We start from the raw sequence: 12,243 nt of genomic DNA, 5'->3' as shown, positions 1-12,243 counted from the left end.
CCTAGCATTCTTCATGGCTAGTGACTAGCTAACTATCCCAGCTGCTGCACTTAATGATATTGTACCGAATACTAATGAATTTATGAGTTTACACTAGCCGGGGTTTTTACTTGTCTGTAGAATGAATTTGTACTGAATAGCGAGTAACGTTAGATTTACACTAGCTGGTGCTCTTAGCATACTTGCTAGTGTACAGATTACGGGAGGACGTTTTCTTCACCTGGTGTTCTTAGTAATGCAACAGCACTCAGAAAGCTTCTAAGTGACCTGCATGCTGGCAGTTAAGTAAAGTTAGAATTGGAGGGTTGGGTTGACATTAGCCACATTTCCTTCGGGATCAATAAAGTAAAGCATCTATCTCTCTCTATCTATCTTTCTGTCCATCCGTCCATCTCTCTATAAATGTCCTAGTACTCGCTCGTGTACTGCTATAACTAATATACACTGATGTAAACTATTTAACTACTGAACACTGCTAGGCAGCACGGGGAAGTGGTTTAAGTAGCTTAAAGTAGCGAAACTATTACTTTAACTCCACTTTCCAGTGTAGTCCGATAGACGATAACGGAATTACTAAGTGTACAACAACGCAGCGGCCAAGCACGCCGAATGGAACACAGCCGAAAAGATGGAGGTCCTGGCCGACGTAACGCGACGTCACCTCGAGCGTAATGTCGCACGGAGGGAACACCACGCGACAACTGTAGACAAGATGGCGACTGCGGTTTGCACCCGATGTGTAGCTTAAGCCAAGACACCGCTAGTAGAAAAGACACAACAGGTATGTACTGTTCTCCGAGTCCAGCCTGAAAATAACACCCGTCGGAGCGTCAGGGCGGCTCTTGTGAGCTGCGGCCGGCGGCGGAGCTCGGGTTAATTCGCAGGGAGCGTCTGTGATCCGCTCGTAGATTTTAATCCCAGCCTGGCCAGTCAGATTGAGCTGGCTACTGTTAGCGCACAGCGCTGTTATCTGGTGAGCAGATCAGCGTGGCTCTGGCTCTGGCTAACTTTACTGCCATCCAGGCTGGCACTTTTAAATCAAACATGGCTAGCCGCCCAGCTAAACGATCTGAACACCCCCCACTGCCCTGGACTTGGTTTCCTCAAGTCCTGAACATCCCCGTTCACTTCAGCTGCGCCGTTATAGTATAGTCGGTGCCTTGTGGAGCAACTTACATTTGTGTTGTTAGTTTTTCAGGGTTGTGGAGTAGTGTCGTGGTGTTGCTGTCGGCACTAAAGGGGTTTAACAGTAAACGAGCTCCTTGTTAAGTAAACATGTCTGTATACATGTTTGGAGACAGCTACGAGGTTTCTTTGGCGCACTGACAATATGTCAGTGCCAGTATCGCCCCAGTCCTGTGTGTCGTTAAAAATCAAATCAAGCTTACGCGACTGTCCGTTACCATGAAAAACCAGAAAACCGTAGAAGAATGCAAGATAATTAACTAGCTGTATAAGCGAGGGAGGAAGAATGTGAAATGTAAAGAGGTTTGGCTGTAGGATGGAAATGAGCAGGAGGTAAGGCCAGTAGAAGAGAAGGGGAGTTAATAAACAGTATAAATATTCACCAGTGCAGCAGTGTGAGCTGTGCTTGTGGGCTGTAAGGTTGTTGTGCAGTTGGTGAGCTTTTTTTCTGGGCGCTTCTGGAAAGGCATCCCTCGCTAAAATGGACAGCCAGCCTGTTTCTTAGCCCAGCATTTGTAAACCCTGCTCCTGGCTCCCCTTCTGGACCCCCTCCTGGACTACACATGACTCCAGTGTTTCTTTGCTTTAACACACCGGACTCAGTGAGCAGCTCACTACCGGACCTTTCACGAGTTTACAATGGGTGTGTTGGAGCAGGAGGACAAAAATGTGCGGTGAATGGCGCCCAGCAGCAGGACTGGGAAGGACTGGCTTGATCATGTCAAGTGTGGAAAGAAGGGTAAAGAGAAGGTTGAAACTGTTGACTCGGAGCAAAATAATAATATTAATAAAAACACTAAACGGTGCAGCACAGATCAGGGGTAAACCGAGCCTTCACTTCTCTTTACCCTTCTCTCCGCCGTTGACACCTTAAGGTGGTGTTGTCCAGTTGTTCGGATTGTCCCGTTCCACCTTAAATGGTGCAACAGTTCCATCACTTGTAATTGTAGCGCCGGAGCACAGAGCGTACCTGCAGCACCATTTAAGGTGGAACTGACTTCAGCTTCGTCAGTGTACGGCACATTTGAGCTTGTTCCCGCTCTACACACCCATCGTGCATTCATGAAGGGCTTGGTAACAGCCTGATGGGTTGAGTCAGGTACAGTGGTGGCAGGGAAAGGTTAATAAAACGCGCTGTGCCTGATTGAGAAACACTGGATCTAAATGGCGCAACGGAGCCTGCTATCGTTAGCGGCTAACTTTAGCGCACACTAACGTGACCGCACCAAAGAATTGAGTGTTTAAAGACTCACACGGACCATTCGCGTTACCTTACTCATTTGGAATTGTCTGCTCACATGGCGGTCTTGTTACAGTTAGGCAATGATCAGGGTGGCTACCATAATTAACACATGCAGAATGAATAGCTAATTAGCCAAATGGCTAACAGCGTCATTCCTGGCTCGTTGTGCGGCCGGCTCTTTTCCGAATTAATGTCAGGTGAAGTTGCTAGCTAACAAGATATTAGGAGCTAAACTAAGATGAGCTGGAACAGGAGAACTACAGGAAAATGTTGGTTAAGCTTACGTTGGGTGAGTTGAATCTCCGCTCGTAATAAGGCTATCTAGGTGAGCTAGCTAGGCTATCACTAACTCCATGGTAACAACTCTTAATCTAGCTGGCTGCCTTTATAGTCCTGCTGTGTGGTCAACAGAAAGACATTTTCTTCATCAGAATAACACTGTGCGACTGAAGAAAGACAAAGAGACCTTTAAAAGTCAGCTGCTGTAGGACGTCAACAACCAAACCGGTCAGCAGTGAACTTAGCTGGGCTTAGTTGTTTACAATCTCGGCCAGATGAGTTAGTTAAGTTACTGCATACACGCCTCTAGCGGTCGACCGGGTGCACATTGGAGCTACAACTGCAAACTTGTTTCATGTTTTGTCTGTTTGTTCATTTGTATTTCTTCTGCTCAGGCTTGCAGTAGGAGTGCTGCCTCTGATTTGCCTGTATATGACTTGTTGACGCAAAAGCAGGTCAGACACAGTAGTCATGGTTTTTACTTGTTTACGGTCAGGTGTATTATTGCTGTGATAAATCCAGGTAAAAAGGAATTGCTTAGGCTCATTTATAGGTTGACTGTAGTGGTGAAGCCTGCTGTGTGTTTTGCAGGGTGAGGGAATAGCCTGTTGGAAGGGGCTCCTGTTCAGAAGCCTTCCCAAAACAGGAGCATTGCTTTTCTTTTTGTAGACCATTTAAAAACCCTGTTACTGAAACGGCACACCAACACTCCAGACCCAGATTAAGCTTAATCCTAGACTAAATGGGATTTTTTAATGATGACACCATTGGCATTGCAGTTTAGTTTAAATGTAGGCTTATTTCAAGTGTTTATAGTGGTTGTGGTTCATGTGATTTAGAATCAGCTTTTTTTAAGCATATTGTGGACATCATCAGCGCTTAAATAACACTGGCTAACTACATGTTTCATTACAAAGTGAGCCTAATTATTCATGTTTATAAAAAAAAGCTATATGGATTTTTTTTCCATATAGCTCAAAGTAATAAAGCCTCTCCTCTCAAAAATAGCATTCATTAGTGAGAATAGAAGATCTGAATTTCCACAGTTTTTCCTGCCTTTCAATGATGCACTGTTTCTATGTACCTCTCCAGACTAACCATGCCCTGGGAGGAGGTAGTTGTACCACTGGCTGCCTTCACCATGGTGATGTGAAGTGGTTGTGACTGACTGTGATGGACAGGTGTAAGCACGTAGGTCGTTTGAGGCTTGCGCGGGACCACTCCATCCTGAACCCGCAGAAATGGCACTGCGTGGACTGCAACACTACCGAATCTGTGTGGGCGTGCCTCAGCTGTTCGCATGTGGCTTGCGGGCGCTACATAGAGGAGCATGCGCTGCAGCACTTCCAGGTATGAGTATGTGCTTATCTGTGGTTGGTCGTTTTTTTCTGTCTGTACAATTTTGAGAGTATTGTTTGCTTTACGGTTTACTCAGTAATGGGAGGTAAGTTTATCACCTCATTCTTGTGTGATTAGTACACAATAAAACGCATTGCAAAATCCTAGATTTCACCACAATTAGGTTCTGTGTGATTTTTGTGGAATAATTAAAAAAATATGCTGAATACACAAATGTAATAGGTCGAAGGCAGTGGTTTACAGACAATAAAGCAGTACATGTTTGGAAATGAACAGACATAAATGCAACATAAAAATATCCAGTAGTTTTTCCCAGAAATGTGTCACACTGCTACAAATGGTGCTCACCCCAGGTATTAATGCGAGAGTTCTGTTTCATAATTCACCCTGTTTTTTGTGGGATTTCAGTAAAATCTTTTCACTTTTGTGTTGCATTTATATTTTTGTTCAGTGTCTTAAAGCATTTGAAATTGAAACATTGCAAATTGGTAACAGTTGATGCAGTTAAATTGCTACTTGTCCCGTGCTTTACACCCGTATTCCATAGCAGTAATGTCTGTTTTTATGATTTTTTATGATCTGCTCTATAGTACTGCTATTTGTATCTGCTTTGTCTGTTATTGATTGGCTTATCCTGTTTATCCTGCAGGAACAGCACCACCCTTTGGCCTTGGAGGTGAATGAGCTGTATGTCTTCTGCTACCTGTGTGACGACTATGTGCTGAATGATAATGCCACCGGTGATCTGAAGTTGCTGCGCAGCACTCTCAGCGCCATAAAAAGCCAGCGTTATGAGGTCACCACAAGAAGCGGGCGCACACTACGCTCTGCTGCGACTCCCTTGGAGCAACCAGCACATGGCAATACACGGGAATTGCAGTTGCGGGACGAGGACCGCATGTTCACAGCACTGTGGCACCGCCGCCGGGCACTAATGGGTCGCATCTTCCGTGTCTGGTTCGAGCAGACGGAGTGCGGGAGGAGGTGTCTGGAGGAGGCACGGCAGCAGGAAGAGGAGGAGGAGAGGAAAAGGGAGGCACGAGAGAGGAGGCGCAAGCTCAAACGGCAGCTCAGGGAGCAGCTTGAGAGCGCTCCACCCCGGAAGAGCAGCCGTATCCGGAGGCAGAGCCAGAAAGCAGCCGCTACTGCTTCCCCAGCAACCAGCAAGCCAGTTAAATCCACCAAACATAAGCCAGCTCCACCCCCTGCAACACGGACTTCTAAAAGCAAAATGCCTCTGCAGAGCCAACGCACCCAGGCCAAGGCCAAACAGACTCAAGCTCCGCCCCCCAAACCGACAGGTGACTCCCCCGTCAAAAGGCGGCCCACTGTCACACCAGGTGTGACGGGGTTGCGCAACCTTGGTAACACATGCTACATGAACTCCATACTGCAGGTTTTGAGTCACCTGCACGTGTTTAGGGAATGCTTTTTGAGACTGGATCTGAATCAGGCCCTGGAGTTGCTGGCCTCTGCAGTCAGCCGCAAACTAGGGCTCTCCGCTCAGCAAGGCACCCAGCCCAAAGCCTCTGGACAGGGCTCAGGGCTCAGCGGGGGAGCATCCCGCTCACGGAGTATGGAGCTCATCCAGCCCAAAGAGCCCAGCTCCAAACACATCTCCCTCTGTCATGAGTTACACACTTTGTTCCAGGTATATGATTCTTTATATGTAGGCACACAACACGTAAGAGACAACATGCTATTAGGGAGCAATTCAACTGATTTTGGAACATGATTATCGATTGTAAATATATTCAGTGAGTTAGGGAAATCCACCACCCCCCAGAATAAATTTGTTGGGCTATTTTTAAATGCAAAAAATAATAAAACAAAATAGTCATAATGTACTACTTATAATGGCTGGTTCAAGTACAAATAACTCCTCCAGTCACGTTTCTGTATTTAGCGAGTTTTTTATTTTTTATTTATTTAAAAATGATCAAATTGCGGTTAAATTTGAGCTTTTGTAATTTGTTGAATTGTTTCTTCTAACAGTTATAACTAAATTGGATTTAAAACTATATAACAGTTATGTAATAGCATGAAGTAACAGGGTGATGTGCCTGCTACACGGGCACGCAGGGTTCAGTTTCCATCCACTTTCTGGCCAACTTGCAAGTGATAAAATGAAAATGCATTACAAAAAATCCATTTTGATGCCCAGAAACTTAAAAATCATTTTTGGAGATTAAAATGCTACTAAAGATGTGACTTTTAGCAAATATGTTTTTTTGTTTGATATAAGTAGTTAATGTTGACAGGCTTCCATCTGTAATTTGACATTTCACAACTTAGTTTTGGCTTCCCTGATTTTCCTCATAACTTAAGGAAAAATAAATCTTGTTTATTTGATTTCATTTATTCACTCTTCCACCTCACTAGAACCATTATGCAAGAGATCACTTTTCTCTGCCATGTGGACTTGTTTGAGGACTTTACCTAAAAACTGCTTTTTTTCTGAGCATCCCTTTTTGAAAAGTGGCATCATTCAAAATAAAAATCCTTGTCTTTGCCTCAGTACAGCTCTACTTCTCAGCTTATTAACTATATTATTTGGATTTATTTGGATTCCCTGGATGTTGCATGTTGGGGTGTCACATAAAATTTGTGTAAATGTTCATTTTCTCAAAAAAAAAGTTTTCAGTGAGGTATTCATGACATAAATAAACAAAAAGAATTGAGCAGAAAAGGTTTTATTAAGATTTATAAGATATTACTGACAGTTTCTGCTTCCATAGCCTATATCAAGAAACCTTTTTAAAGCATTACACCATTTTTCTTAAAAAAAAACTTTGGTGGAAAGGTGAGTGAGTTATAAGCTTTGTATCTTAAATGTATGCTCCTACATTCAAAGATGAGAGAAGGGCAGAATAATGCTAACTTTGGATCCTCCTTGTGAATTAGATGTGAATATGACTGTTGTGTACATAATGCTGTGCAGCCTAATCAGGATATGTTTGTGTTTGTAGGTGATGTGGTCAGGGAAATGGGCTCTGGTGTCTCCTTTCGCGATGTTGCACTCAGTGTGGCAGCTGATCCCAGCGTTCCGAGGCTATGCGCAACAGGATGCACAGGAGTTCTTGTGCGAGCTCCTGGATAAGGTCCAGCATGAGCTGGAACGAACTGGAACGCTAACGCCCGCCACTGTGCCAGCCAATCAGAGACGACTTATCAAACAGGTGCTCAGTGTGGTCAACACCATCTTTCATGGCCAGCTGTTAAGTCAGGTGAGGAGTGCTGGATCACATGCATATTTTCACCCGTATGCAAACACCAAAACATCATGCTAAAATGAAAAGGTACATTACACAAATATGCATAAATTTGCATATTCTAATCTTTGTATTCTTTCTAGGTGAGGTGTTTGGCTTGTGATTACCGCTCCAACACGGTGGAGCCGTTCTGGGATCTGTCGTTAGAGTTTCCAGAGCGTTACCATAGCAACAGTAAGGATGCTGCACAGGTTCCATGTGGACTGACGGAGATGCTGGCCAAGTTTACAGAGACGGAGGCCTTGGAAGGAGCTATTTATGCCTGTGACCACTGCAACAGTGAGCCTCTCTTACATAGTCACATTACAAACTTAGCTTATAGAGGCACTCGAACATGAGTAGTTGTAATTATGCAATAACTGGGACACATATCTTAGGTTACAAATCACTTTAGTAAAAGCTCAGAACTTCAGAGGCTTACTAAGCTGATTAATTTCCATTAATAACAATATGGATATAGCTATACATCAGGGCTGCAACAAATATTTGATGAAATTTGATAATTAAAACATTGAAAAATGGAAAGCAATTAGAATAACTGATACCTTTTATGACTTTTGTGAAAGCACATGTTTCTGTGCATCTTTTTTTTTTCCTTCTGACCAGGAGAAAAAAACAAGCTTTTGTTTGAGACTAAATGCTAGTGAGTCAGTAGCAGTACTGTATCTAAAGAGATCAAAAGAACCTGCCTGCACATCATGCAAAACATTCATTTATGATTAGTCTTTTTGTTTTTCATGTCAAACAGTCCTTTCCTATAAAAGCTGCGGTAATATCTCGGCAGTAGTCAGAGGCTGGGCTGTTGAGACTCCTAACAGCTTGTATTAGAGCTGTATTTGAGGGCATAATGTCTGTTCTAATTGCCCAGTGTGATCAGCATGCTCTGCATTGCTAGCATGCTCTGAAGTGTATGATGATAAATAAGTGTGCAGGCTAGCAAGCTAACAGTCCAGAGAAGAAAGAAACTTAAAATTGTAAAGGGGAAGGGGAATGTCACCAATATTTCAATTTCTGCAGAGCTCAAAGATTGAGATATAGAAGTCATTCACATTGGTTTGTTGTGGAATGGTTCATTATACAGAAATTCACTAGGGGGTTGTGATGTCTACAACACAAATATAGCTATTTTATTTACTGTCCAAAACCACCAGTGAACCTACATGTGTCCTCTGAGTTTCTATGTATAATGGTGACAGTGAGAACTATTTTGCCTTACAACACCCTACATGCTTTTTCCACTGTGAATGGGTAAATAAATAAATAATGAATAAACGCGCACATTTTAGGCCAACATTTTCTCAAACCTATCATAAAACAATGTCTAGGTCTTCAGACAGCATATTTCAGTTGGAATAGTATGTTTGTTAAAAAAAAAACAAAAAAAACCTTTTATTCTCAGATAAACGACGGCGTTTCTGCTCTAAGCAAGTGGTTCTCACTGAAGCTCAGAAGCAGCTAATGGTCTACAAACTGCCTCATGTCCTGCGACTGCACCTCAAGCGCTTCAGGTAAACACAACCACACACGCGCATTCCTGTGGCATGCACACTGTCCTGCGGGTGTTCGTGTGTGTTTCATTTCAGCCGTTTTCTTTCTTGTGCTTGTGTAGGTGGTCTGGTCGCAACCACAGGGAGAAAATTGGTGTTCATGTGCAGTTTGAGCAGGAGTTGAACATGGAGCCATACTGCTGCAAAGACTCTAACACATCACCACGGCCCCAACACTTCCTCTACCAGCTCTCTGCTGTTGTGATGCATCATGGGAAGGGTTTTGGCTCTGGCCATTACACCGCTTTCTGTTACAACACAGAAGGAGGTAAGAAACTGCCTTTGAGAGCATAAAAATGCTATGGATAAAGACATTTGTTAAATATGCAAAGAAAAAGCCTGTTTTAAATGTTTGTTTACTTTATAAATAAAAGCATTTTTTTTATGTTTGTGTGTCTACGACTACAGTTCTGTTTTGCTTCTGCAAAAAAGATAGAGCTGAACAAGATGGAAACTGGATTGGACAGAACAGTTTTCTTTTGAAGAAATAATCTGCAGTAATAAATAAATAGAAACGTATTACAAAAGTAAGCATAATTGTAAAAAATAAGATTAAATAAGGTGTGTGCAGTGCTGCAAGTCGCCCTGTAAAGCCTGAAATAGTCATTTAAAAGCCGGAAGCGTCAGGCTGGATTTTGGGGGTGATTTTCAGACCATGTCATACGTCTTTAACATAAACATTATACTGATGAAAATATGATGATATATGAGGACCGTGCATAATTCACTTACATTCTCAGACACGTCCTTCACCAAGTTTTGACTCAGTTCTCTCTGATTGCTCTTTTGACGTGTTAATAATCACAGTCATTTGTTCGGAGGGGTCCAAAGCACAGCTGATGTCGTTGTACGTTGTGTGCAATTACAGATTTCCACCAGAGAGGTCTCCAAAACGAACAGTGTAGCTTTAACACACACCGTTCTGTCTAAAGGATTTTGCTGATTTAAAAAAAAAGGATTAAAAACAGTGTTTATAAATAATAGGTAGAGAACTGAAATATCTACATAACGAACAAATATTTGGGTTTTTGAAATATTTTGTCCATCCATACTGTAAATTGTGACCTATTAAACTGACAGCTGTGTGAATCTGCCAGGTCAATGGATTCACAGTCTAACAATCTCTCCATCTTTCCCAACCCTCACCCCCTCCCCCCTCAGGATTTTGGGTGCACTGTAATGACTCGAAGCTGAGTGTGTGTGCGGTGGAGGAGGTTTGTAAGGCGCAGGCCTACATTCTCTTCTACACCCAGAGAAACTCTCAGGATAAAGGCAAGGCCAGCGACCTCTGACCCCTGGTAGAAGCCAATCAGCCACAGAGACATTGTATTGTACATTCTGTTGATATGATTTTAAGACCGTTTGTGTGTGTGTCTTTGTATTTGTAGTAGGGTTCAGCAGTTCTGAAGACGGTGTATTCTGTCATGCTCTTAATGCCTTACACAGATCTTTGGCAGTAGGCACTCTGCAGTGATTGTAGCTGTGTGCATGTGCGTGTGTGTAAGAGTCAAAATGTCAGTCCCAGAGAGAAGCATTACTACGGTTTTGTGTGTGTGCACGTGTGAGACTGAGTGTAGAGTCTTATAATGTTAAATGTTTTTACTTCAGCGCAGATGAAAATCTGCAGAATACTGCCCAGAAACCAAAGTGTAAAAAAAAAAAACAAAAGCCTAACATTGAATGTTGACTGTTTCCTGATTTGCTTCAGGCCCTCTTCACGAAAGGGGTAGATTAGCAAATGACCATATCACAGGTGTGCATGTATGAGTGTGAAACTGACAATATTCCCCACAATCCCCCTCTCAAAGTGCCCTGCCATGTTTTAGACCACTTCTTTGAAGTGGAATTCCATTGTTTGTTTTGTTTTTTTTCCTCCTTTCCTTTTCAGAATGTCTGCATAATTCAGTCGCTGAGATGTAAAGTCATTCAGAGTGGTCTGATGTGGAGTGGTTCAGTGTAGACACACTCATCAACTCTTATTCTTTACAGTGGTGGTGATGGGAACCAGGGGTTGTGATTACACCATAATATAGCCATTTTATTTACTATCCAAAATGAACCTGTGCAAGAGAGTCAAAATATCAGTCCCATCTAGAAGCTAGAAGCATTACTCCAGCTTTGTGTGTGTGTACATGTGTGAGAGACTGAGTGTAGAGGATGTCTGTAATGTTAATTGTAGTGGTAAATATGAAAAAGCAAGTTTTCATTGGGGTCTATTATGCCTCACAACTCCCTGTATCTACTTCTCTGCCTGGGCTGTACTTCAGGCTTTGTTAATAAATAACACTATTCACATAACTAATGTATATAATAAATAACTGATGTACAAAAATATATGGTTTAATAAATACAAAAAATTAGTTTTACACCAAAATGTTTTCTTAAGACTACCATAAAACAAAGTCTCAGACATCAGGCAGTGTGTTCATAACCCCTTTAGACATTCGGTTCCCATCACTGCCACTGTTAACAGTTCTGACTCTAGAACAGGGCATTTCACATCAAACCATTCCGAATGACTTTTAACATTTTTACATTATTAACATCTTAATGATTTGCCTGCACAGAAATTCAGAAAAGGTGTGCGAGTTCCCCTTTAAGGCTGTACTAGTGTTATCGGCTCCTTTTGAGCACTCAGAACATGGTTTTAAACGATTCAGGATTTTTGTTTTTCTGTTTAGACTCTCCAGAATGTACTTTTATATACTCAGTACTTGGGTAAACAAGATTTTTATTTTTTTTTATTTTTCTAAAAAAAAAAAAAAAGTGATTTTAGAATATACAAAAAGCTGTAATGTTCTCACCAGCGAAGACACCACATGTATGCTGTATGTACAGTGAGTGAGTGTGTGAGAGAGTGTGTGTTTTGTAGCTGACTGGATTCATTCTGTGACTGTTGTGGTTAGCGCGCTCTCTGTGTAGGTGTGTTTTGTGTTGACGTGTGAGAACGGAGGTAATTCTTCTGTCGTAAAATCACACACCGCTCAGAGTCGGCCTCTTTTTTTTCCCGGTTCTTCTAAGTCCACGTTGCTCCACTCTTCAGCAGGTATAGATGTAAAACTATGCAAATTGTTACCTCAATTTATAGAGAACTTTACCTCAATAAAAAGGAAAATATTTTTGCATTTTTCTAGAAAAAATGACTTCCAACGTGTGTGCCTTGTTGTTGCTTTTAAAGATGTTACAGTTTCCTCTGCTTTCAAGCACACACACTTTCAAACACTAGATGCTAAAGCTGCAGTACTGTGCAAAAGTCAGAGACCACCCTTTATTTATTCAATTAGTCAAAACAAATAAGGCACAAGTAGTACAGTGTTTGAGACATTTCTGAGAAGATTCTGAGAAGAAGAGATGCAAG

The 12,243-nt window shown here is 42.2% G+C and overlaps 1 protein-coding gene across 4 annotated transcripts; it reads left to right on the top strand.

Moving 5' to 3' along the window:
• The first annotated feature begins 693 nt into the window (after positions 1 to 693).
• On the top strand, positions 694 to 12,035 carry usp44 (ubiquitin specific peptidase 44). 4 transcript variants are annotated; one of them, XM_017696956.2, is made up of 9 exons: positions 751 to 781; positions 3,103 to 3,162; positions 3,800 to 4,057; positions 4,716 to 5,717; positions 7,036 to 7,293; positions 7,422 to 7,617; positions 8,738 to 8,846; positions 8,948 to 9,153; positions 10,047 to 12,035. In XM_017696956.2, the coding sequence occupies exons 3-9, from the start codon at positions 3,881 to 3,883 to the stop codon at positions 10,175 to 10,177; spliced, it is 2,079 nt and encodes a 692-aa protein (XP_017552445.1). In that variant the 5' UTR covers positions 751 to 781; positions 3,103 to 3,162; positions 3,800 to 3,880; the 3' UTR covers positions 10,178 to 12,035. The 4 variants fall into 4 exon arrangements, with proteins under 4 accessions (XP_017552442.1, XP_017552445.1, XP_037396682.1 ...); XM_017696953.2 differs by lacking the exon at positions 3,103 to 3,162 and having other exon boundaries at positions 694 to 781; XM_037540785.1 differs by lacking the exons at positions 751 to 781; positions 3,103 to 3,162 and adding an exon at positions 798 to 2,717.
• Positions 12,036 to 12,243: the final 208 nt, after the last annotated feature.

Source organism: Pygocentrus nattereri, chromosome 1 (genome assembly GCF_015220715.1).
Source record: "Pygocentrus nattereri isolate fPygNat1 chromosome 1, fPygNat1.pri, whole genome shotgun sequence".
Classification (NCBI taxonomy): domain Eukaryota; kingdom Metazoa; phylum Chordata; class Actinopteri; order Characiformes; family Serrasalmidae; genus Pygocentrus; species Pygocentrus nattereri.
This window is presented reverse-complemented; position numbering and strand designations above follow the sequence as displayed.